The sequence below is a fragment of the Lissotriton helveticus genome, chromosome 6 (genome assembly GCF_964261635.1).
Source record: "Lissotriton helveticus chromosome 6, aLisHel1.1, whole genome shotgun sequence".
NCBI lineage: Eukaryota > Metazoa > Chordata > Amphibia > Caudata > Salamandridae > Lissotriton > Lissotriton helveticus.
Window position 1 is genome coordinate 2,030,074,969 of NC_136067.1, and position 26,312 is coordinate 2,030,101,280.

The 26,312-nt window shown below is 48.8% G+C and overlaps 1 protein-coding gene and 1 pseudogene across 1 annotated transcript in view; one reads left to right on the forward strand and one right to left on the reverse strand.

Moving 5' to 3' along the window:
* Positions 1–768: 768 nt before the first annotated feature.
* Positions 769–26,312, forward strand: part of LOC144762006 (transcription factor 23-like) — a 158,221-nt gene continuing 132,677 nt past the window's right edge. Inside the window, exon 1 of the mRNA XM_078647168.1 lies at positions 769–1,107. Coding sequence (XP_078503294.1) covers positions 961–1,107 — 147 coding nt within the window. The 5' untranslated portion in view covers positions 769–960. The remainder of the gene's footprint in view (positions 1,108–26,312) is intronic.
* On the reverse strand, positions 22,617–23,951 carry LOC144761471 (tubulin beta-5 chain pseudogene; annotated as a pseudogene).

The following is a 26,312-nucleotide window of genomic DNA, read 5'->3' on the forward strand; positions in this document are numbered from 1 at the left end:
TAGCATATATTGCAGTATTATACCTCTACTCGTACTTTGTACGCTTTTGTAACCTGCACACTTGTCACTTTTTCCTCCTGTAATGCACTGTTTGCTACCTGATGTATTTTGTTTGCTCACAATTGTCACTTTTACCTCATGTAACTTAACGTTTGCTTTTGTAATTTGTTCACTTGTAATTTTCTCCTCGCGTTGTATCGGTTCTGTTTCTATTGAAGCGCCCTGACGCCTTCGGGTAAAGTCCGCGCTATATAAAAACGCATAAATAAAAAAAATCAATTGTTTGAAACAAGTCTGATTTGGGTCAGGATGCTGATCGGCCCGGTTGCTACCACCGCAGGTCTGGGAGGGGTACCCTTCGGAGCCTGTGCGCACGTGGGACCTCTCTTTGACAAGGCTGGTTCCAGTGGTTGAGTTCAGATAAGTGTGGCGTCTCTTTGGACAGGCTGGAGTACCACACCTCGTAGGTGGGGCCTGCCCAGCGCGCGCAGTGCCTCCCCCAGTGGGTTGCACCTGCCAGATGCCCCCCGGTTCCGCCGTGAAGCAGTCCTGGCTCCTTTATCCCAGGCCAGGCCCGGTTCGTCGTCCCTCCCAGAGGCCAGAACCGCTGGACGGTGCAGGCCGGAAGCGCACGGAAGAGCCGGTTATCTCTCCACCTCGCTCTTCCAAGTGCAGCGCCAAGAAGAGGGCGTTCCGGTAGCGTGGGATGCCTCCGCGGACGAGCCGCATCCAGCCCGCGTTCCCTCATTACGCGTCTGGAGCAGATAAGGCGTTATTACGCGGCGCGCTCGCCGCCACCGCCCGGAGGGGCCGTAAATTACCCTCTGCAATCCCTCGGAGGCAGCTGTTTTCCTCTCCTAATGAGCACACGGGGATGCTCGCTCGTCGTGGGATGGTTTAAAGGCCCCGGGGCGGGACGGTGCGCGGCCACAGCCAGGGACCCCGAGCGCCAGGCGCACCATGGACCCGGGCTTCGGAGCCGCGGGCCGCGGGGACCTGCAGGGGTGGGACATCTTCACCAGCCCACCTGGGTACCCTGGAGAGGACAGGAGGGAGAGAGGCGGCCCGGGCCGGGGCCTGCACCCCCCGAAGAGCCAGAAGAGACCGGTGAGCGAGCCAGGGGCTTGGGTTCAAAGGGCCCCCTCCGCGCAGGTAGCAGGGCCTCTGCGGGCGGTAATGTAAGGTGTTCTACTTTCGGTGCCTCTATAGCGTGTCAGCGGGGTCTTCGAAGCACACACGAGGCGGCAGCATGCTATAAACACGTCAAGTGACAAGCACCACAGTATGTGTCCAGATGCACCGGAGCACCTGTCACGTGCTTCTGTGGCGCGCGCGCTGTTAACACCTGGACAGCAAAACTGCGCGTCACCAGCGTGCGTAAACCATCGACGCACCGTGCCATACCTCACTAGCATATATATATATATATATATATATATTTCCATCGCTGAGCATGCGTTCGGCATCCGTGGTCGCTGCCATGAACAAAGTTTGTCTCTTACAGACTTTAAAAAAGCATGTAATTAACTTGTCTAAAGCATGCCACAAGTTTCTATTGAACATATCACTAGCATCTGTGGAGCGTGTCACTATCATGCGTGGAACACGTTCTGAACATCTGCACTGAATGTTACTTCATTTACAGAAAATGTGGCTAAAATGTCTAGAAGATGTGAATTGGACATGTGGAGGGTATTTTTCAGAGATATATGTGTAGACTGTCCCCAACATCTGTAGAACATGTCGGTAACATCTGTAGAACACAGTTTGCCACAAGCCAGCGTCCATGGCCTGTAGAGTTTATTTCTAGTGTTTCTAAAGCATTTCACAAGCATGCGTGGAACACGTCTCTAGCATCCTTACGGCATGTAACTAGAATGAGCTAATATTGTTACTGACACCCCACAGCACATGCTGGTATATGCCGAGTGCAGTACAGCACTAGTGTCTGGAGAGCACATCACCAACGCACGCAGTCAGGCCCTGTTCTAGGAATTTTCATCTGGATGGGCCAAGGGTTCATTTGTGGGCCCAATTTTTGCCAATTCTGTGGGTAGCCTGGAAACCCAAGATTTTCATTCTATCTTCTTCCAAACAGGCATACAGAGGGTGGTCGCGCGGCGCCGCCATGCTTGTGACGGAACCACTCCGTCACGAGCCACAGGCACGCTGTGCTTATGACGGAGTGGTTCCGTCATGGCTCCGCCCACTCACTAATGCGCCTGCACAGGCCGGGAATCAGTGCCGCGTGGGCGGAGCGGCCGCGGTGGACGGAACCACTCCGTCATGAGCACAGCGCGCCCGAGGCTCGTGACGGAGTGGTTCCGTCACTAGCACGGAAGAGTACGAGCTGATGCCTATACTCAACAGCCCAACTCTTAGAATGTCCAGCAGGCCAGGCTTAGCACCAGCACCAGGATTCCAAGCAGACTGAATAGAAGTTCCAGGTTAAGGAGGTTCCCTGTTACCACACCGAAGACTTGACATTTTGCACTAGTAAGACAGGCACTGAAAGCTCGATCCTGGCTTGAGCCCTAAACCTCGCTGTGGCTCAGCTTGAGGTTCTGTTGGAGCTTCGAGCCCATAATGAGCCGAGCTTTCATGTACCTTCTGCCCGCCACCCTCAATCTACCCAGGATGTGGCTTAGTGCAAGAACTTCCAACTTTGAACTGAACAAGCCAGGTTGGAGTCTCCCGTTGCCTTAACATCATGTGATTATGGGCAAAATCTCCAGTGCCTAAAAGAAATGAACGTGACCTTGTATAATGTAACTGGTGTTCATGTAAAGCGCTTTAATCTCTCCAGGTCGAGTTCACACTTTATAAAAACAGCAGAAAACTGCACGAAGAGGTAAAAATAAAGCATTAAGATAAAAAGGAGAGACACATTGCCATTTAGTGGCTAATATGTACAAAGTGAAAAAATAAGCTGGAGCTTCCCCACTTAAATCGGGGGAGCTTGGGCAAATATCTTAATTAACCAAAACTCGTTTTCCATTAATATTTGCACATGAAAGCACATTCAAATACATGAATCAGAAAACCAACTATACAAAAATTAATTGTGTTTGATTTAATAAACTGATGTTGCTCAATATTAATCTAAGCCACATACAGGGTCCACGTGACAGCTGTCTTGCCTCTGGGCTCACTAATGGCACTGTTACCAGTGTGAGGCTGAGCTAGGAATGACTGTAAGCTCATGTTTAAAAACTATCACTTTTAATAAGTACTTCTCAGTGCAGTGCTTTATTGTCAGACTAATGTAAAAGCTTCAATGTGTTAAAAAATACACATTTTTGAATTTTGAAGAGACTGTATCATATTTGACACGATGTTTGTGGTATGTTTCACATAGCAAACATTTTCAGGTCTCAGCCTGTGCATGAGCTCTGATGGCCAAGCTAGAGGCTCAGCTCAGATCTCCCTGGTATTTTGTTTTATCACCCCCCTCAACCCCCAAAACACGCCACTCAATTTCCGTTTTAAAGACAGTGGGAAACACATTTCCACTTCCGACATTGAAATTGAGGAAGCATTTAAGAGGTGCCTTCTCCGTGGCCTCTTCTGCTGTGACCGCGTGGGCCAAAGGTGCTGTTTGGGTGGGTCTGGCCCACCCGCGCCCCCTGCTAGACCCGGGCCTGCGTGTAGTGGACAGTACTTCACTAGAATCAGCGCAACAAGCTGATGGCCCCTGTACTGATCAGTACGTCCCTAGCATGTGCAGGGCTTGCCCTTTGTGTATATGTGATATATGCCATTACTAGTCTAAGGAACATGTGGTTGGCATTTGTCAATCACATAATTAGCATGTTTAAAACATGCATGTGTGAAACATATAATAAAAACTGCACAGAATGGCATATAAATAAGACACGTGGAGCAGGTCACTAGCACCAGCATGAAATGCAATAATGTTCAGCGCATGACACGGATATCCTTAGACAATAGTATGTGGCTAACTTCGGTAAAGAATGGATTGACGTCCTCCTCTACCATGTGCCACGAGTGATTCTAGAGCACGTGGTTAGCACTGGTGTGGTGACATTTGTCATGAGTGTGTCCCGAGCATGTGGTTAGCACTGGTGCAGTACCATCTGTAATTAGTGTTTCTAGAGCATGTCATTAGCATAGGTGTAGTACCACTTGCCATGAGTGTGTCTAGAGCATGTGGTTAGAATTGGTGTAGTGCCATGTGTCATGAGTGTTTGTAGAGCATGTGGTTAGAATTGGTGTAGTGCCATGTGTCATGAGTGTTTGTAGAGCATGTGGTTAGAATTGGTGTAGTGCCATGTGTCATGAGTGTCTCTAGAGCATGTGGTTAGCACTGATACAGTACCACTTGTCATGAGTGTGTCTAGAGCATGTGGTTAGAATTGGTGTAGTGCCATGTGTCATGAGTGTTTGTAGAGCATGTGGTTAGAATTGGCGTAGTGCCATGTGTCATGAGTGTGTCTAGAGCATGTGGTTAGAATTGGCGTAGTGCCATGTGTCATGAGTGTGTCTAGAGCATGTGGTTAGAATTGGCGTAGTGCCATGTGTCATGAGTGTGTCTAGAGCATGTGGTTAGAATTGGCGTAGTGCCATGTGTCATGAGTGTGTCTAGAGCATTGCCATGTGTCATGAGTGTGTCTAGAGCATGTGGTTAGAATTGGCGTATTGCCATGTGTCATGAGTGTGTCTAGAGCATGTGGTTAGAATTGGCGTAGTGCCATGTGTCATGAGTGTGTCTAGAGCATTGCCATGTGTCATGAGTGTGTCTAGAGCATGTGGTTAGAATTGGCGTAGTGCCATGTGTCATGAGTGTGTCTAGAGCATGTGGTTAGAATTGGCGTAGTGCCATGTGTCATGAGTGTGTCTAGAGCATTGCCATGTGTCATGAGTGTGTCTAGAGCATGTGGTTAGAATTGGCGTATTGCCATGTGTCATGAGTGTGTCTAGAGCATGTGGTTAGAATTGGCGAAGTGCCATGTGTCATGAGTGTGTCTAGAGCATGTGGTTAGAATTGGCGAAGTGCCATGTGTCATGAGTGTGTTAGAGCATGTGGTTAGAATTGGCGTAGTGCCATGTGTCATGAGTGTGTCTAGAGCATTGCCATGTGTCATGAGTGTGTCCCGAGCATGTGGTTAGAATTGGCGTAGTACCATCTGTAATTAGTGTTTTTAGAGCATGTCATTAGCATAGGTGTAGTACCACTTGCCATGAGTGTGTCTAGAGCATGTGGTTAGAATTGGTGTAGTGCCATGTGTCATGAGTGTTTGTAGAGCATGTGGTTAGAATTGGTGTAGTGCCATGTGTCATGAGTGTGTCTAGAGCATGTGGTTAGCACTGATACAGTACCACTTGTCATGAGTGTGTCTAGAGCATGTGGTTAGAATTGGTGTAGTGCCATGTGTCATGAGTGTGTCTAGAGCATGTGGTTAGAATTGGCGTAGTGCCATGTGTCATGAGTGTGTCTAGAGCATTGCCATGTGTCATGAGTGTGTCTAGAGCATGTGGTTAGAATTGGCGTATTGCCATGTGTCATGAGTGTTTGTAGAGCATGTGGTTAGAATTGGCGTAGTGCCATGTGTCATGAGTGTGTCTAGAGCATGTGGTTAGAATTGGCGTAGTGCCATGTGTCATGAGTGTGTCTAGAGCATTGCCATGTGTCATGAGTGTGTCTAGAGCATGTGGTTAGAATTGGCGTATTGCCATGTGTCATGAGTGTGTCTAGAGCATGTGGTTAGAATTGGCGTAGTGCCATGTGTCATGAGTGTGTCTAGAGCATGTGGTTAGAATTGGCGTAGTGCCATGTGTCATGAGTGTGTCTAGAGCATTGCCATGTGTCATGAGTGTGTCTAGAGCATGTGGTTAGAATTGGCGTAGTACCATCTGTAATTAGTGTTTTTAGAGCATGTCATTAGCATAGGTGTAGTACCACTTGCCATGAGTGTGTCTAGAGCATGTGGTTAGAATTGGTGTAGTGCCATGTGTCATGAGTGTTTGTAGAGCATGTGGTTAGAATTGGTGTAGTGCCATGTGTCATGAGTGTGTCTAGAGCATGTGGTTAGCACTGATACAGTACCACTTGTCATGAGTGTGTCTAGAGCATGTGGTTAGAATTGGTGTAGTGCCATGTGTCATGAGTGTGTCTAGAGCATGTGGTTAGAATTGGCGTAGTGCCATGTGTCATGAGTGTGTCTAGAGCATTGCCATGTGTCATGAGTGTGTCTAGAGCATGTGGTTAGAATTGGCGTATTGCCATGTGTCATGAGTGTTTGTAGAGCATGTGGTTAGAATTGGCGTAGTGCCATGTGTCATGAGTGTGTCTAGAGCATGTGGTTAGAATTGGCGTAGTGCCATGTGTCATGAGTGTGTCTAGAGCATTGCCATGTGTCATGAGTGTGTCTAGAGCATGTGGTTAGAATTGGCGTATTGCCATGTGTCATGAGTGTGTCTAGAGCATGTGGTTAGAATTGGCGTAGTGCCATGTGTCATGAGTGTGTCTAGAGCATGTGGTTAGAATTGGCGTAGTGCCATGTGTCATGAGTGTGTCTAGAGCATTGCCATGTGTCATGAGTGTGTCTAGAGCATGTGGTTAGAATTGGCGTAGTGCCATGTGTCATGAGTGTGTCTAGAGAATGTGGTTAGAATTGGCGTAGTGCCATGTGTCATGAGTGTGTCTAGAGCATTGCCATGTGTCATGAGTGTGTCTAGAGCATGTGGTTAGAATTGGCGTATTGCCATGTGTCATGAGTGTGTCTAGAGCATGTGGTTAGAATTGGCGAAGTGCCATGTGTCATGAGTGTGTCTAGAGCATGTGGTTAGAATTGGCGAAGTGCCATGTGTCATGAGTGTGTCTAGAGCATGTGGTTAGAATTGGCGTAGTGCCATGTGTCATGAGTGTGTCTAGAGCATTGCCATGTGTCATGAGTGTGTCTAGAGCATGTGGTTAGAATTGGCGTAGTGCCATGTGTCATGAGTGTGTCTAGAGCAAGTGGTTAGAATTGGCGTAGTGCCATGTGTCATGAGTGTGTCTAGAGCATTGCCATGTGTCATGAGTGTGTCCCGAGCATGTGGTTAGAATTGGCGTAGTACCATCTGTAATTAGTGTTTTTAGAGCATGTCATTAGCATAGGTGTAGTACCACTTGCCATGAGTGTGTCTAGAGCATGTGGTTAGAATTGGTGTAGTGCCATGTGTCATGAGTGTTTGTAGAGCATGTGGTTAGAATTGGTGTAGTGCCATGTGTCATGAGTGTGTCTAGAGCATGTGGTTAGCACTGATACAGTACCACTTGTCATGAGTGTGTCTAGAGCATGTGGTTAGAATTGGTGTAGTGCCATGTGTCATGAGTGTGTCTAGAGCATGTGGTTAGAATTGGCGTAGTGCCATGTGTCATGAGTGTGTCTAGAGCATTGCCATGTGTCATGAGTGTGTCTAGAGCATGTGGTTAGAATTGGCGTATTGCCATGTGTCATGAGTGTTTGTAGAGCATGTGGTTAGAATTGGCGTAGTGCCATGTGTCATGAGTGTGTCTAGAGCATGTGGTTAGAATTGGCGTAGTGCCATGTGTCATGAGTGTGTCTAGAGCATTGCCATGTGTCATGAGTGTGTCTAGAGCATGTGGTTAGAATTGGCGTATTGCCATGTGTCATGAGTGTGTCTAGAGCATGTGGTTAGAATTGGCGTAGTGCCATGTGTCATGAGTGTGTCTAGAGCATGTGGTTAGAATTGGCGTAGTGCCATGTGTCATGAGTGTGTCTAGAGCATTGCCATGTGTCATGAGTGTGTCTAGAGCATGTGGTTAGAATTGGCGTAGTACCATCTGTAATTAGTGTTTTTAGAGCATGTCATTAGCATAGGTGTAGTACCACTTGCCATGAGTGTGTCTAGAGCATGTGGTTAGAATTGGTGTAGTGCCATGTGTCATGAGTGTTTGTAGAGCATGTGGTTAGAATTGGTGTAGTGCCATGTGTCATGAGTGTGTCTAGAGCATGTGGTTAGCACTGATACAGTACCACTTGTCATGAGTGTGTCTAGAGCATGTGGTTAGAATTGGTGTAGTGCCATGTGTCATGAGTGTGTCTAGAGCATGTGGTTAGAATTGGCGTAGCGCCATGTGTCATGAGTGTGTCTAGAGCATTGCCATGTGTCATGAGTGTGTCTAGAGCATGTGGTTAGAATTGGCGTATTGCCATGTGTCATGAGTGTTTGTAGAGCATGTGGTTAGAATTGGCGTAGTGCCATGTGTCATGAGTGTGTCTAGAGCATGTGGTTAGAATTGGCGTAGTGCCATGTGTCATGAGTGTGTCTAGAGCATTGCCATGTGTCATGAGTGTGTCTAGAGCATGTGGTTAGAATTGGCGTATTGCCATGTGTCATGAGTGTGTCTAGAGCATGTGGTTAGAATTGGCGTAGTGCCATGTGTCATGAGTGTGTCTAGAGCATGTGGTTAGAATTGGCGTAGTGCCATGTGTCATGAGTGTGTCTAGAGCATTGCCATGTGTCATGAGTGTGTCTAGAGCATGTGGTTAGAATTGGCGTAGTACCATCTGTAATTAGTGTTTTTAGAGCATGTCATTAGCATAGGTGTAGTACCACTTGCCATGAGTGTGTCTAGAGCATGTGGTTAGAATTGGTGTAGTGCCATGTGTCATGAGTGTTTGTAGAGCATGTGGTTAGAATTGGTGTAGTGCCATGTGTCATGAGTGTGTCTAGAGCATGTGGTTAGCACTGATACAGTACCACTTGTCATGAGTGTGTCTAGAGCATGTGGTTAGAATTGGTGTAGTGCCATGTGTCATGAGTGTGTCTAGAGCATGTGGTTAGAATTGGCGTAGTGCCATGTGTCATGAGTGTGTCTAGAGCATTGCCATGTGTCATGAGTGTGTCTAGAGCATGTGGTTAGAATTGGCGTATTGCCATGTGTCATGAGTGTTTGTAGAGCATGTGGTTAGAATTGGCGTAGTGCCATGTGTCATGAGTGTGTCTAGAGCATGTGGTTAGAATTGGCGTAGTGCCATGTGTCATGAGTGTGTCTAGAGCATTGCCATGTGTCATGAGTGTGTCTAGAGCATGTGGTTAGAATTGGCGTATTGCCATGTGTCATGAGTGTGTCTAGAGCATGTGGTTAGAATTGGCGTAGTGCCATGTGTCATGAGTGTGTCTAGAGCATGTGGTTAGAATTGGCGTAGTGCCATGTGTCATGAGTGTGTCTAGAGCATTGCCATGTGTCATGAGTGTGTCTAGAGCATGTGGTTAGAATTGGCGTAGTGCCATGTGTCATGAGTGTGTCTAGAGCATGTGGTTAGAATTGGCGTAGTGCCATGTGTCATGAGTGTGTCTAGAGCATTGCCATGTGTCATGAGTGTGTCTAGAGCATGTGGTTAGAATTGGCGTATTGCCATGTGTCATGAGTGTGTCTAGAGCATGTGGTTAGAATTGGCGAAGTGCCATGTGTCATGAGTGTGTCTAGAGCATGTGGTTAGAATTGGCGAAGTGCCATGTGTCATGAGTGTGTCTAGAGCATGTGGTTAGAATTGGCGTAGTGCCATGTGTCATGAGTGTGTCTAGAGCATTGCCATGTGTCATGAGTGTGTCTAGAGCATGTGGTTAGAATTGGCGTAGTGCCATGTGTCATGAGTGTGTCTAGAGCAAGTGGTTAGAATTGGTGTAGTGCCATGTGTCATGAGTGTGTCTAGAGCATGTGGTTAGAATTGGCGTAGTGCCATGTGTCATGAGTGTGTCTAGAGCATGTGGTTAGAATTGGCGTAGTGCCATGTGTCATGAGTGTGTCTAGAGCAAGTGGTTAGAATTGGTGTAGTGCCATGTGTCATGAGTGTGTCTAGAGCATGTGGTTAGAATTGGCGTAGTGCCATGTGTCATGAGTGTTTGTAGAGCATGTGGTTAGAATTGGCGTATTGCCATGTGTCATGAGTGTGTCTAGAGCATGTGGTTAGAATTGGCGAAGTGCCATGTGTCATGAGTGTGTCTAGAGCATGTGGTTAGAATTGGCGAAGTGCCATGTGTCATGAGTGTGTCTAGAGCATGTGGTTAGAATTGGCGTAGTGCCATGTGTCATGAGTGTGTCTAGAGCATTGCCATGTGTCATGAGTGTGTCTAGAGCATGTGGTTAGAATTGGCGTAGTGCCATGTGTCATGAGTGTGTCTAGAGCATGTGGTTAGAATTGGCGTAGTGCCATGTGTCATGAGTGTGTCTAGAGCAAGTGGTTAGAATTGGTGTAGTGCCATGTGTCATGAGTGTGTCTAGAGCATGTGGTTAGAATTGGCGTAGTGCCATGTGTCATGAGTGTGTCTAGAGCATGTGGTTAGAATTGGTGTAGTGCCATGTGTCATGAGTGTGTCTAGAGCATGTGGTTAGCATAGGCGTAGTACCACTTGTCATGAGTGTGTCTAGAGCATGTGGTTAGAATTGGCGTAGTGCCATGTATCATGAGTGTGTCTAGAGCATGTGGTTAGAATTGGCGTAGTGCCATGTGTCATGAGTGTGTCTAGAGCATGTGGTTAGAATTGGCGTAGTACCACTTGTCATGAGTGTGTCTAGAGCATGTGGTTAGCATAGGCGTTTTACCGCTTGTCATGAGTGTGTCTAGAGCATGTGGTTAGAATTGGCGTAGTGCCATGTGTCATGAGTGTGTCTAGAGCATGTGGTTAGAATTGGCGTATTGCCATGTGTCATGAGTGTGTCTAGAGCATGTGGTTAGAATTGGCGAAGTGCCATGTGTCATGAGTGTGTCTAGAGCATGTGGTTAGCATAGGCGTAGTACCACTTGTCATGAGTGTGTCTAGAGCATGTGGTTAGAATTGGCGTAGTGCCATGTGTCATGAGTGTGTCTAGAGCATGTGGTTAGAATTGGCATATTGCCATGTGTCATGAGTGTGTCTAGAGCATGTGGTTAGAATTGGCGAAGTGCCATGTGTCATGAGTGTGTCTAGAGCATGTGGTTAGAATTGGCGAAGTGCCATGTGTCATGAGTGTGTCTAGAGCATGTGGTTAGAATTGGCGTAGTGCCATGTGTCATGAGTGTGTCTAGAGCATTGCCATGTGTCATGAGTGTGTCTAGAGCATGTGGTTAGAATTGGCGTAGTGCCATGTGTCATGAGTGTGTCTAGAACATGTGGTTAGAATTGGTGTAGTGCCATGTGTCATGAGTGTTAGAAGAGCATGTGCTTAGAATTGGTGTAGTGCCATGTGTCATGAGTGTGTCTAGAGCATGTGGTTAGAATTGGCGTAGTGCCATGTGTCATGAGTGTGTCTAGAGCATGTGGTTAGAATTGGCGTAGTGCCATGTGTCATGAGTGTGTCTAGAGCATGTGGTTAGCATAGGCGTAGTACCACTTGTCATGAGTGTGTCTAGAGCATGTGGTTAGAATTGGCGTAGTGCCATGTGTCATGAGTGTGTCTAGAGCATGTGGTTAGAATTGGCGTAGTGCCATGAACTCACAGGAACACTTTTTAATTGCATGTTGTGGATTTGTATGACAGAAGAGGATGGGGTAATTTATAGGATCGAGGTGTTTGTTTTGGGTATTCATAATAATAATAAGAAACCCGTATGGATTGTTTGTGAATTATTGTTCAAATTAAGCTAGCACCAGCACAGTTGGCAGGGAATTCTGTCTCAAAGCATGCTGTGAGTGCATGGGATGGCCTTGTAAACCCTGTGCCCACCATTTAGGCTTTAAGAAGTTACTAATGTTTTGCCTTCAACGTTTATGGGACTAGAGATTCGAATGCAAATAAAATTCCTTCAAAATATTAGAGAAGTAACAATCAATTGTCCCTCTCTGGGTGACAAATGGAACAAGAAAAATTGATGCTCAGAATGCTGCACAATGTCAAACATTCACCCCAGTACAGAGATCTGGGACTAAATTAATCGTTTTCTTGCTCCCAATGCCTTTCCAGTTCAGACCCAGCCATATGCAATTCAGTCTTGACCCTGTTCCCATGTTCCCCATGGGGACAGTCCAGCCCGAACTGCCAGGCAAGGTCCTCCTTGGACAGGAAACAAACCTCCTGGCACCGGTTTCGGTCATCACCCCTCATCAGCCAGGCTAGTTTGAACCCAGTGGCATGGAGAGCATGGGACCCACGTCTTGGTATACATGTGCCACTCGGGGTGACAAATGCAAAAAGAACAATTGATGGACAGATTGCTGCACAATGTCAAGCATTCACCCCAGTACAGAGATCTGGGCCTAATACCATTGTTTTTTTGCTCCCCATGTCTTTCCAGTTCAGACCCAGCCAAATTCAAATCAGTCTTGACCCTCTTCCCCATGGAAACACTCCAGCCTGAACTACCAGGCCAGGTACTCCCTACACTGGAAACAAGCGTCCTGGGACTGGTTTCGGGGCATCGCCCCTCATCTGTCAGGCTAGCCTGAGTCTGTTGGCATGGAGAGCACGGAACCCACGTCTGGGCATATCCGTCCCACTCAGGGTGACAAATGTAAAAGGAAGTTGGCAAGGTATGCCCAGATGTGGGTCCCTTGCACACCTTGCCACTGGATTCAAACTAGCCTGGCTGATGAGGGGTGTTACCCCAAAACCGGTCCCAGGATGCTTGTTTCTGTTCCAGGGAAGATCTCTCTTGGCAGTTAGAACTGGACTGTTCCCACAAGGAACAGGGTCAAAACTGATTTGCATATGGCTTGGTCTGAACTGGGGTGGCTAAGCGAACTAAAGAACGATGATGGATTCAACACAAATCTATGACTGGGAGTGAGTGTCTGAAAAGTTACAGCACTCCGTCTATCATCTCCTTGTGTTTGCTTTGTTTGCCCAAGTTGGCAGGGTATGCCCAGACATGGTTCCCTTGCTCACTTGGCCACTGGATTCAAGTAACCTTGATAATGAGGGGTGTTACCCCAAAACCTGTCCCAGGATGCTTGTTTCTGGTCCAGGGAAGACCTGGCTTGGCAGTTCGGGCTCGACTGTTCCCATAAGGAAAAGGGTCAAGGCTGATTTGTAGGGCTGGGTGTAGTTCGCGAGTTTAGCGTTACGTGTAACTACGCAAAGTGCACTTCGCACTATGCGAGCTACGCGTAGCACTACACGAACTGCGTAGTACCCTGTTCGCACTGTGCAAGATGCCGTTTTCAATCATTGCACAGTGCGGACAAGCATCCGGCACTGGGCAATCATTGAAAACGACATCTTGCACAGTGCGAGCTGTAGTTTTCTGCAGCTCGAGTAGATTTTTACGCGAGCGGCAGCTTTCTCAACGAGAACTGGTAGTTTCTCATCGTGAGTGGTCGCGAGCATACGTGAGCACTCGCATTGAGAAACCTGACCTCCCGGCGTTGAGAATCTCACCGGCAGGTTTATTTTCCACGCTCGCGATCGGCAACTTGATGTTGCTGATCGCGAACGAGGAAAAAGTCTCACCGGGATGTTATTTTGCATGCTCGCGCTCGCCAACTTGACGTTGAGGACCGCGAGCAAGCAAAAAATGACCACTGCTCTACGCTACGCGTGTTTGTACTGTGCTACGTGCAGTTCACGTAGTGCGAAGTAGCACAAACTTCTCAAACTACGCGAGCGTAGCTTAGTGCTTTGCCCAGGGTTAATTTGCATATGGGTGGGTCTGAACTGGGGTGGCGAAGTGCATTAAAGAACGATGATGGATTCAACCCAGATCTGTGACTGGGAGTGAGTGTTTGAAAAATTTCAGCGCTCCGTCCATCATCTCCTTGTGTTTGCTTTGTTTGCCCAAAGTTGGCAGGGTATGCCCAGACCTGGGTCCCTTGCTCACTTTGCCACTGGATTCAAGCTAGCCTGACTGATGAGGGATGTTACCCCCAAACCGGTCCCAGGATGCTTGATGCTGGTCCAGGGAAGATCTGACTTGGCAGTTCGGACTGGACTGTTCCCATGAGGAAAAGGGTTCAAGACTGATTTGCCTATGGCTGGGTCTGAACTGGGGTGGCAAGGTTAATTAAATACCAATGATGGATTCAACCCAGATCTGTGACTGGGAGTGAGTGTCTGAAAAGCTTCAGGGCTCCGTCTATCATCTCCTTGTGTTTGCTATGTTTGCCCACGTTGGCAGGGTATGCCCAGACATGGGTCCCGTGCTCACTTTACCACTGGATTCAATTAACTTGGCTAATGAGGGGTGTTACACCGAAATCAGTGCCAGGATGCTTGTTTCCGGTCCAGGAATCAATCAATCAATCAGGGAATTGTAAGCACGCTACTCACCCGTGAGGGTCTCAAGGCACTGAGGGTGGTGGGTCTGCAGATCGTTCCTGAGTGTATTCAGAAAGGGGGCTTGTCTGATGTCTGCCGGTAGCTCATTCTGGCTGCAATGTGGGAGAAGGATCTTTCACCTGCTCTGGCTCTGTGGATACGCTGGGTTTTGGCCAGTGCGAGTTTGGAAGATCGGAGGTTTCTTATGGGTTCGTGGAAGTTTATTCTGTCTTTGAGGTATTTGGGTCTGTTGTTGTGTAGGTATTTGTAGGCGTGAGTAAGGATTTTGAAAGTGACTCTTTTCTCCACTGGGAGCCAGTAGAGACTTCGTAGGTGTTGAGTGTGTTCGTGTCGGGGGATGCCGAGGATGAGTCTGGCTGCGGTTTTCTGTATTGTCTGGAGTTTGCAGAGAAGGAACTTGTCGATGCCGGCGTAGAGTGTGTTTCCATAGTCCAGTCTGTGGTGATGAGTGCGTGGGTGACTATCTTCATTGACTCAGGGGGGATCGACTTGAAGGTCTTGTGGAAGATGCGGAGGGTTTTGAAGCAGCTGGAGATGACGGCATTGACCTGCCTGTTCATGGTGAGTGATGAGTCGAGTACAATGCCGAGGTTCTTGGCATGGTCTGAGGGGGTAGGTGGGCTTCTGAGGGCAGTCGGCCACCACGTGCTGTCCCATGCAGAAGGGGTGGTACCGAGGACTTCTGTCTTCTTGGTGTTGAGCTTCAGGCAGTTGTTGCTCATCCAGACGGGGACGTTTTGCATTCCTTTCTGGAAGTTGAATTTGGCAGTGGTGGGGTCTTTGGTGAGGGAGAGTATGAGCTGGGTATCGTCAGCGTAGGATACGATGTTGAGGCCGTGTTGTCGGACGATGGCTGCGAGTGGGGCCATGTAGATGTTGAAGAGGGTGGGGCTCAGGGATGAACCCTGTGGCTTTGGGGGTGGTCTGGATCTGGAAGTGATTTTCGTGGGTCGGAGAGGAAGGGTGGGAGTCTGATCCTTTGGCTTCTTCTGCTGAGGAATGATTCGATCCAATACAGGGCTGTTCCTTGTGACAGTGTTGAAGGCTGCTGATAGGACGAGTAGAATGAGGGCTGCAGAGTGGCCTTGGTCCAGGAGGGTGCGGATGTCATCTGTGGCGGTGAGTAGGGCGGTTTCTGTGCTGTGGTTGCGTCGGAATCCGGATTGGGAGAGGTTGAGGACAGCGTTCTCTTCAATTAATCCTGTCAGCTTCTTGTTGACTGTTTTCTCTGCAACTTTGGCTGCGAAGGGGAGAAGCGACATGGGCTGATAGTTCTTGAGGTTGGTGGGGTCAGCTGTGGGCTTCTTGAGCAGAGGTCTGACTTCTGTACGCTTCCAGTCATATGGGAAAGTGCCTCTTTGGAAGTTGGTGTTGATGGTGCACTGTAGTTCGGGTGTGATGGCGGCCGCGGCTCTGAGGTAGCTGTCAGGGGGGCAGAGGTCAGAGGGCCCGAGGGGTTACTTTTCATGGTTGAAGCGTTGTCTTCGGCCTTGATCAGTGTCCAGTTGGAGATGGTGGGCTGGCTGGTGTTTCTGGGAGGCGGGGCCCTTCTGTGGCACCTGGTGGATGGTCGATGAAGTTGTCGTAGAGGTTTTTGATCTTGAGGTTGAAATAGGTTCTAAGCTTGTCGCAGAGGTCTTGGGATGGGTGATGTCTGTGGCTTCACTGCGAAGGTTAGTGAATTCTTGAATGACACTGAAAAGTTCTTTGGAGTTGGTGAAGTTGGCCAGGATTTTGTTGTGGATGAAGTTCCTCTTGGTGGCTCTGATCTGGTTGTGGTAGTCGGTCATGGCGTCCTTGTAGGTGGTGTGGTTTTTAGTTGTCTTGGTGTTTCTTCAGGTCTTTTCCAGGCACCTGCAGGTGCGTCGGGCTTCATGGAGAGTGGTGGTGAACCAGGCGGCTTTCCTGGGGGGTTGTCTGTCGGTGTTGCATAGCGGGTGCGCTCGTCTGTGCAGTTTGAGATCCAGGTGTGGAGTTATCTGGTTGCGTCGTTTGTGTCGGGTGCCCAGGTGTGGTTGTATCGGGTGAGGGTGGGGTTAAGTTGCTTGTCGGTAACCTTGCTCCAGTTCCTTTGTGGTGGGTGTTGGGCTGGTTTGGGTGCCTTGGGTTTGTTGATAGCGAAGTGTACGCAGTGGTGGTCGGTCTAAGGCAGCTGTGTTGTGTGGCTGAATTAGACGCTGTTTACTGCCGCGAAGATGGGGTCGAGGGTGTATCCTGCTCTGTGGGACAGTGTGTGGATGAGTTGTTTAAGCCCACTGCTGCGTGTAATCGCTTTGCCTAAAGCGCTGTGCTTTTTAAATATCCCGTTTTCTATTTGAGTTGTATTATTTTAATTGTGACCTTGTTTTTAAATTGACTTTCACACACTTGCACCTTAATTGTGCCCTCACCGCGGTTTCAGCGGGTCTCCTGCGCGCTCTTCGTTAGCCTCCATGCCATCTTAGGGCTCTGAAAGGGACGCTGGACGCCATTGCAGGTTAGCGCTCCAGCAGTCAGGTTGACTGGTCTGAGGCGAGCGCGAAGTGCATTTAAGGGCAGAACAAAGGGTAGGTCAGCCTTGACAAGGCAACCCACTGCTGCGTGTAATCGCTTTGCCTAAAGCGCTGTGCTTTTTAAATATCCCGTTTTCTATTTGAGTTATATTATTTTAATTGTGACCTTGTTTTTAAATTGACTTTCACACACTTGCACCTTAATTGTGCCCTCACCGCTGTTTCAGCGGGTCTCCTGCGTGCTCTTCGTTAGCCTCCACGCCATCTTAGGGGTCTGAAAGGGACGCTGGACGCCATTGGAGGTTAGCGCTCCAGCAGTCAGGTTGACTAGCCTGGGCCCTATTTAAACACGAGTATGCTAGCGCACGGCGCATGCGCACGGCGTATGTGCCGCAGTAATGCCGGAGTCACGCCAGAGTCCAGCCCGTCTGCGCCCATCCGCGCTAAGGACGAGCTGGACGAGGGGGCGCTCAGTATCATCGAGAGTGGACATGGTCGATTCAGGTACCCTCACCAGATCTTGTTGGATCTTAAACCTTCCCGGTTACCCTGCCACTACTCGCTCACCCCCGAGGCTCTGCATACTTCACCCACCTGCTGGTGTTTTAGGTATTGATGTATAGGAGCTGCGCTATCTCCCCGGTCCTCGAACGTAAGTTCTTTAGCAAAATCTCCAAACCACACAAGCGGAGAGCATGGTTTCCTGATTAATGCAAGATCTTTAATTAAGAACAATGTCTCTTTTAAGGACTTTGTCGTGATCAACAGACCCTCGTGGGTCTTTATTACCGAAACGTGGGAAAAAGATTCTTCTGGGCCGGATCTTGTAGAGGCAGTGCCAGACGGTTATACCCTAGTTAGACTGGATAGAGTGGGACGTACAGGCGGAGGGCTTGGTATTTTGTATAGGGACTCCCACTCGTGCCGCATCACCCCTCTATCAGCCCCCCACGAAGCCATCCAGGCCCTACACTTTTCCATTAATGCATCCTATACTGTCCCGTTCATGGGCGTTCTTATATACAGACCCCCGGGGCCTAGAGTAGATTTTAGTCAGCATCTGCTTAGTATTCTAGAACCCTATTTTGGCTGTGAGTATGTAACAGTCTTGGGAGACATGAATTTCCATTTAGATAATCTAGAGGCAAAAGAAACTCTCTCTCTCCTAGACACCTTATCTGCCTGTGGTTTGCAGCAATTAGTTAAAGGTGCCACTCACCAGGCGGGCCATACGCTGGATGGCGTCTTCTCGAATGATAGGCGCCTGACTACCGATGCCCCCATACCGCTCACCTGGTCAGACCATTTTGCCGTCCCGTTGAAACTGGACACTACTCCTATTAATAATATCCCGAAGGGCCCCAGCAAAATGGAACTTAGGCGAAATCTGAGGAGGATAACTAATGAGCTATTAGCTCCTCTAATCTCTACCATGGCAATTTCTATGGATGAGGATGTGGAGTCGGCGGTATGGAGGTTTGAAAACGCCACCTCTGCCGCCGTGGATGAGCTTGCACCTGCCTCCCTACGCTACACCGCTAGAAAAAGGCCGTCGGCCCCCTGGTATGCCGAGTCTTTAAGACTATTAAGACAAGGCTGTAGAAAGCAGGAACGACTTTGGAGGACTAGTGGGAACACACAGGATAGGGAAATCCATAAAACCCTTCTGAGGGAATATAGGGCTGAGGTCATAAGACCTAAGCAGGAATACTTTTCAAACCTCACTAGGGCTCTTACCTCGCCGAAAGAGCTTTTTAACATTGTGGACTCACTGACCACCTTGAAGACCCCTGACCCTGTCACCAGTTCACAACAGCTGTGCGACAATATCGCTAAATATTTTCATGTCAAAATAGCTGATATTGTCTCGACCCTTGAGCTTCAAAGGGCTTCAACATCCTTTCCTACTTCTCAGGCCCCTCCTCTCCTAGGGTTTGTTAGATTGGCTAATTCGATCCTGCTGTCTAGCTTTCCCCCTCTTTCCTTACAGGAATTGGAAGTCCTTTTGGCTAAGACTAGGTCTGGTTCACCTCTCGACCCCTGTCCTCTCTATCTCCTTAAACAATGTAAGGACATTCTCCTGCCCCCTTTACTTCAGATCATAAACAGGGCTATGAGGGATGGCATTTTTCCTTCCCAATGGAAGAAAGCGGTGGTGAAGCCGCTCTTGAAGAAGCCATCCCTGGACCCGGAGGTGCTTAAAAACTTTCGCCCCATCCCATTGCTTCCAGCCCCAGCAAAGATGCTGGAAATCCATCTTCACCAGCATCTTTCATCCTTTCTGGAAACCTCTGGTCTTTTGGATCATTCGCAGCATGGATTTCGAAAGGGTCACAGCACGGAATCGGCCCTGACTGTGGTGCTCGATAACATCTGCACCACAGTCGATAAGGGTGGGAGTACTTTGCTGATCCTGTTAGATCTCACAGCTGCGTTCGACACCCTGTCTCCCCTCGTCTTAACATCTCGACTGAGGGAGATAGGGGTGGAGGGGCCCGCTCTTAGCTTGTTGGCCTCCTTCTTGGACCAGAGGGAACAGAGAGTGAAGCTGGGGGAGTTCCTATCTAGATCCCTGCCGGTGAAGTGGGGAGTCCCACAGGGGTCGGCGTTAAGTCCGACCCTTTTCAACGTCTATGTGACCCCCCTGGCCAGGCTTATTAGATCTTTCGGGATGGAGGTAGTTTCCTACGCCGATGACACTCAGATCTTGCTGTCCCTCGCCCAGCCTGTCAGCTCTTCTGCCTCCAAGTTTAGACTCTGTATGGAGGCAGTCGCACAATGGATGATTGACAATTCATTGCGGCTAAACGGCGAAAAGACAGAGATCCTTGTGTTCGGCGTGAAGGAAGACATCTGGTCGGCGGAATGGTGGCCTTTATCTCTGGGGACCTGTCCGGCTCCAACCCTCGTAGCACGAAATCTGGGGGTCATGATCGACCCGGCCCTTGACATGGGCCTCCAAGTAAAGAGGACCATCTCCACCTGTTGGGGCATTATTGGAATCTTGCGGAAAATTGAGCATTACCTGTCTGTGCAGGCCCGGAAACAAACTGTGGTAGCACTGATAGTATCCCGGCTTGATTATTGTAATGCCCTATACGTGGGAGTTAACAAAGGCCTGTTTCAAAGACGTCAATCGGTGCAAAATGCAGCGGCAAAGTTTGTACTTGACCCACCTAGAAGGTCGTCAGCTACTCTCGCCAGGAAATCCTTGCACTGGCTCCCAATTGATGCCAGGATCTCCTTTAAAGTGCTCTGTTTGGTGATCGGAGCCCTGAACAGAAAAGAGTCTGGAGGAGTAAATGACCTCCTGATTCCCTATGTTCCCGCCAGGAACCTTCGCTCCTCAATGAAGGTCCTCCTTACGGGAAACAGCCTTTACAACGAAACTTTTACAACGAACTACCATTACAACGCAACTTTTACAACGCAAACTATTACAACGCATTGCTCTGGGGGGCGCTCTAGGATAGGGAATAGGTTAATTTACTATCCAATAACCTTCCCTACTATCCACGGGGACTGGAGTTGGAATAGTAAATTAAACTATTCACTATCCAGCGCCTAAAAACATTATGCGTTGTAATGGTATGCGTGGTAAAAACCGTGTTGTAAAGGTAGGCGTTGTAAAAGTATGCGTTGTAACGTCATACATCCCCTCCTTACAGCTCCCCGAGTGCGAAGAGCTACGTGGGGAGGCAGAGCCTTTTCCAATCTTGCTCCCAGATGGTGGAACACTGTTCCCTTAGAAATCAGGATGCTTCCCTCAATACAATCTTTCAGAAAGGCCCTGAAGACATGGCTCTTTGTTAAAGCTTACCCCTAGCTCTTTGGTTCTGCCTTTTTGTTTTGCTTTTGTAGGCGCCTTGACGCCTTCGGGCAAAGTCGCGCGTTATAAGTCTTATTTAATTTCATTTCAAGTCTGATGCTGGCGAGGTTGTCACGAAGGATAGTGGAGTTGTGGTTGCTGGGGTTGTTGAGCTGGAAGTTCAGGCCTCCAATGAGTATGTAGTTTGTTGAGGTGATTGCATGGGGTGTGGGGTGGCGAAGGGTGTTTGGGGGCTAGGGGTTCTGTAGACGAGAGTTCCTCGGAGTGTGGCTTTGGGGTTGGTCTGGATCTGGAAGTGCAGGAATTTGATGGAGGGGAAGGTTTTACTGTGGGTGGTGAGGCAGAGGGTGCTCAAGTGGGTGATGGCGAGGCCCCCTCCTGGGTGGTTATGGGGTCTTTTCTCTGGATCTTGTATGCGTCTGGGATGGTGGTGCTGATGTCGGGAGCGGAGGCTACGTTGGTCCAGGTCTCTCTGAAGAAGGTGATGTCGGGCAAGAGAGAGTCAAGTAGGTTCCAGATTTCATTGGTGTGTTTGTGTACGGAGGGTACCTTGAGGAGGATGCATTTTAGGGTGTTGCCAGTGCTGGCGTCGACGGCGTTGGAGGCCGGGGTGGCAGTGTGGGTCTGGCAGCAGTGAAGGCAGGAGAACTGGCCTTGGGTCGTGTTTGGCGAGGCGTGTTGGCATTCTCTAAGTATTCCAGGGTTGAATGCGAGGAGGGTGGTGGTGTCGTAGCGATGGGTAGTGGGAGGTCCAGGGTTCCTGGCGCTGGCTGCGGTCGGGTCACGGACGGGCACGGATGGGCGCAGATGGGTGCAGATGGGCTTGCCTTTGGCAAGCCTTCGGCGCACCGGTGGCATGCCCACTGCACGTATCCACTGCGCGACCCGCAGCGGCTGCCATTAAGTAGCGGCGGTAGGAGGGAGAAGAGGCTGGGAAGGGGGAGCGGGGGAATTCCAGGGGGAATTCCGGGGGCAGGGGCCGCAGGGGCAACAGCGGTGAAAGGAACAGGCAGGCACGAGAATATAAAACAATGGTGGAATTAGAGCAAGATACAGATGGGCACAATAACAGTAGCACAACAGGGAAAAATTAAGAAACAAAATGGCTGAAAAAGGTTACGGTGGTTGCAGGCAGTCTGGTACCAGTTGGAGCGGGCAGCAGGTGCAGGAGCGGACAGCAGCCTCGAACCTCCCAAGGAGTAGGTCGAGGTCTGGATGCAAGAGACGGCACAGCAGAGCTGCGGGGAGAGAGTGGACCTAGACCGAGGGTCGTAGGTCTTAGGAAAGACCTGGCTTTGCAGTTCAGGCTAGACTGTTACTATAAGGAACAGGGTCAAGACTTGAATATGGCTAGGTCTGAACTAGGGTGACAAAGTGAGCTAAAGAACAATAATGGATTCAACCCAGATCTGTGACTGGGAGTGAGTGTCTGAAAAGTTTCTGCGCTCTGTCCATCATCTTCTTGTGCTTGAATATAAATTGTAGCCAGAGGACAAAAACATGTTAGTGCTCATAGCAACAACAGCGCAACTCCAACTTTTATTGATGCACTATCATTAAATGACATAAACTACTATATGTCAATTCAGAGCTACATATCATTCTGAGATTGTAATGATGACAGACTTGATGGGCCCATCTGAGGTTCAGACTTTTTTCCCACTACAATGAATAAACCTTGTGCTGAATAGTTAAAATAAATGAGCTATCCTAGTATATGTTCCTTTCATATCCTGTTTTTTCCAGTGGCCAATCACCACTCAATAAATATATTTCAATGTTTATAGTTCAAAATTGCATTTCTTTTTAGTTTGAACAGACTTGGAGTTCAGGTCAAAAATGTATTGTCAAGATGCAACACATCTTCAATGCCATACTCTATTATCCACTCACTAATTAGTCATTCAATAGAGCATTTAGTTGAATAACAATTTCCTCAGTCAGTGTTTGTAAGAAAAAGAAAGATTTTTATTTCATTACTATTTCTGAGAATTATTTTTTTATACTCTACATGAAAGGTAAACATTTTTACTACTGCATTGGAAAAATACTAATGCTTTATACGTTTATCTCAACCCTCCTCTTCCTCCTCTAAAGTTTCTGTCCACTCCGGACGGTCTGGTGCGTCCTGGCACTGCTGGTATTCTGAAACCAGATCATTCATGCTGCTCTCGGCCTCCACGAACTCCATCTCGTCCATCCCTTCCCCCGTGAACCAATGTAGGAAGGCCTTCCTTCTGAACATGGCCGAAAACTGCTCAGCGACCCTTTTGAAAAGCTCTTGGATTGCTGTGTTGTTCCCAAGAAAGGTGGCAGCCATTTTCAAGCCCCGCGGTGGGATGTCACAAACCGCGACTTTGACATTGTTTGGGATCCAGTCGACAAAATAGCTCCTGTTCTTGTTCTGTATGTTCAGCACTTGCTCCTCAACCTCCTTCATGGACATGCGCCCTCGAAAGACGGTGGCCGCTGTAAGGTACTGCCCATGTCTTGGATCACAGGCCACCATCATGTTCTTGGCATCAAACATCTGGAGAATGAGCTCTGGCACAGTCAAAGGCCGATACTGTTGGCTACCTCTGGATGTCAAAGGAGCAAAACCAGGAATGAAGAAATGGAGGCGCGGAAATGGTATCATAGTGACAGCTAGCTTTCGGAGATCCGTGTTGAGCTGGCCAGGAAAGCGCAGTGAGGTAGTCACACCGCTCATGGTAGCACTCACTAAGTGGTTCAGATCGCCGTATGTCGGACTGGTGAGCTTCAAGGTCCGGAAACAAATGTCATAGAGAGCCTCATTGTCAATGCAATAGGTTTCATCAGTATTCTCAACCAAGTGGTGAACAGAGAGAGTGGCATTATAAGGTTCTACAACAGTATCTGAAACCTTTGGAGAGGGAATGACACTAAATGAACTTGTAATCCTGTCAGGGTATTCCTCTCTGAATTTATCGATGAGCAGCATTCCCAAACCAGAGCCTGTTCCTCCTCCAAGGGAATGCGTGAGCTGGAACCCCTGGAAGCAGTCACAATGTTCACATTCTTTTCTCACCACATCCAGGATGGAATGTATCAGCTCAGCTCCTTCTGTGTAGTGACCTCTGGCCCAATTATTTCCTGCCCCTGTTTGTCCAAAGATAAAGTTATCAGGTCTGAAGAGCTGACCAAAGGGCCCAGATCTCACGCTGTCCATTGTTCCTGGCTCCAGGTCCACTAGTATTGCCCGGGGCACATATTTACTGGAGGACGTCTCGTTGTAGTAGACATTGATTCTCTCCAATTGAAGGTCAGAGTCGCCAGAATAGCTTCCCGTTGGGTTAATGCCATGCTCATCGCTTACACCTTCCCAGAACTTGTATCCAATTTTGTTCCCACACTGGCCAACCTGAATGTGCACAATTTCCCTCATTTTGATGTTTGTTTATATTTTGAGTTATTAAATTGTATTCCTTTGGATCTCTAGTTCAATGTATCAGATGTAACTTGGGTTGATTGTCTTCAAAAATGTCTTAGGTGATCTACAGGGCACTATATTCTTTTAAACAAAAGCATTCTAACTGCTTTGCATCCTGTCTCTCCACTTGCTCAGCCTGGAATGTTGGATTGTGTGAGGTCAGATTGCCCAGAAGCTTATCTTGGAGAAACCTTTCCTTGTGAAATTCAGTCAAGTTTCCACTGTTCTTAATATCTGAAGACACATTAATTACTTAACACCAAAATAGCAATCACATCAACTGAAATCACGCTGATGGCAAAGGATATATAGTCTAGTCACAGGGGTCTCTAACCTTTTTAACAGTGAGAACCACTTCTAATCAATGAAACCCATCCTCTGGTACTGCCTAATGGTAACTTAAGTGCTCTTGATTAAAGGAAGGAGAGAAAGAAAGAAAAAAGAAAGGGGAGGAGGACAGGAAGAAAGAAAAAGTGAAAAGTGGGAGAAAGGGAGGGTCAAAAATCAATCAACAGAGGGAAAGGAGTGAAGAGCTTAAGGCAAGAAGGGAAGGAAATAAGGACTAAAAGAGGAGAAAAGGAAAGCAGAAACAAAGGAGAGGAAGAAAGTAAAGAAGGACCAAAAAGAAGGAACAAAGGTGATATGGAGGCAATAAAAGGAAAGGGTAGGAAAGAAAGTAAAGAAAGAAAGAATTCAGGAAGAAATAATGTAGGAGAGAAAAAATAAATAAATAAAGAAACAGCAGGTATGAAGGTGAAAAAGAAGAATACTGTTGGACTTGCCCCTTTTTCCCTAAAATGTTTCACTTTTCCCCCTAGCCTTTTACTAGGTGTGAGAAAATGCCTGCTGTGCAATAGCGTGCACAGATTTATTTGTACTGTTGTGAAGAAATGCTACTTTTAAAATGGACGCCACGGCTGTGTGTTTGTGCCGCCTGACTGAGGTGGGTTGGCAGTCTAGTTGTTTGTTTCCCAGCAACCCTAGCTATTGGAGGGAAACCTAGCAGACAGGGTGTTGGACACCTCCCCCTAGACCAGTTAGAACCAGTTTCCCCAGACGCTTCTAGAAGCTTCTGGCACTGTCTGGTAGGTGGGGTGAGGGCCTATAAATAGTGGAGCTGGGATGCCATGTGCTCAGACTGAGCGCGGACTTGAACATGAGGGGACACTCTGCCAGGAGGTACTGCCGCATGGGCCTGTGTGCTGGCCCTTGTGCCCAACTGTAACCCCTCTGCTGTCCACAGGGCTAAGTGAGAGCCCCACTGCTGGAGTAAAGACTGCTGTACCAGGAGGAGTGCCACTTACAGAGGATGACAGTTCCTAGGAATTGCGGCCCTGTTCTGATTAGTGCCCACTGACTGCTGATCTTGCCCAGTAGTGCCTGCTGGTCTCCTGCCTAGCGCCTCTTGAGCGCTACAACCCTGCTTCGTGGGACCTAGCGCTGGGGGAGCGCCTTATAGTGGACTGGCCTGTACTCCCAAGAGGTGAGGAGCACTATCTTTTGTCCCGGAGGCTGCTGGTGGGACCTTGCACCTCGTGAGCGCCACGTCTAAAGGGCCAGAGGAGAGGTAGGAGCCAGTGCCTGCAGCGCTAGATTGTAATCCTGCCCAGGCTGTGCCGCTTCCTAGCGCCTTGCAGGCGCTATACTTTAATCTACCCAAGAAGAAGAAGGAGCGGGGATCCAGCAGCGCTGGGGGGCCAGGAAGAACTGGTTTATTTAAAAACACCGTGGGAGCCAACCCCGTGTGATTGCCGCCCTTTGCGATGGGTAAACTACCACGGTAGCCTACACCACGTGGTTATCGCTAGCGGGTGCCCACCCTGCATTTGTGTGTTTCCGCTAGCGGGTGCATACCCCGCATGTGTGCCGCAGTTGGGCTGACTTGAAAACCCAGCGGCACGAATCACCGCCGCAGCCCGGGCCAAAGATAAGGGCAGAGCCGCCGTGCTGCCCGCAGCAACCCAGAAGCAGAGCCACGGCTGCTTGGCGGTGGGCGGGGCCTGCTGCAAGACATCCAGAGCCTCGCAGGAGCCGGAAACAAATGGAGGGGTGGCGGGGCTCCCGTGGTGACGAGGGAGCCGCGTGGAGAGAGACCGCAGCAGGAGCCCACCCCGCAAGAGAAGCAGTGCGCCACCTGCAGGGCTTCGTGTGGTGAGGGAGCCATGCCGTCATCTGGGGGACCCGGAAGTGAGGAGGAGGGGGCTCCCGGATTAACGAGGGAGCCCCGTGTCTGCTGTGGAGCCAGGCGGGAGCCTACCCCGCACTGGCTGACGTCCCCACACCGACAGAGACTTCGCTCCGTAAAGGGGGGGGGCT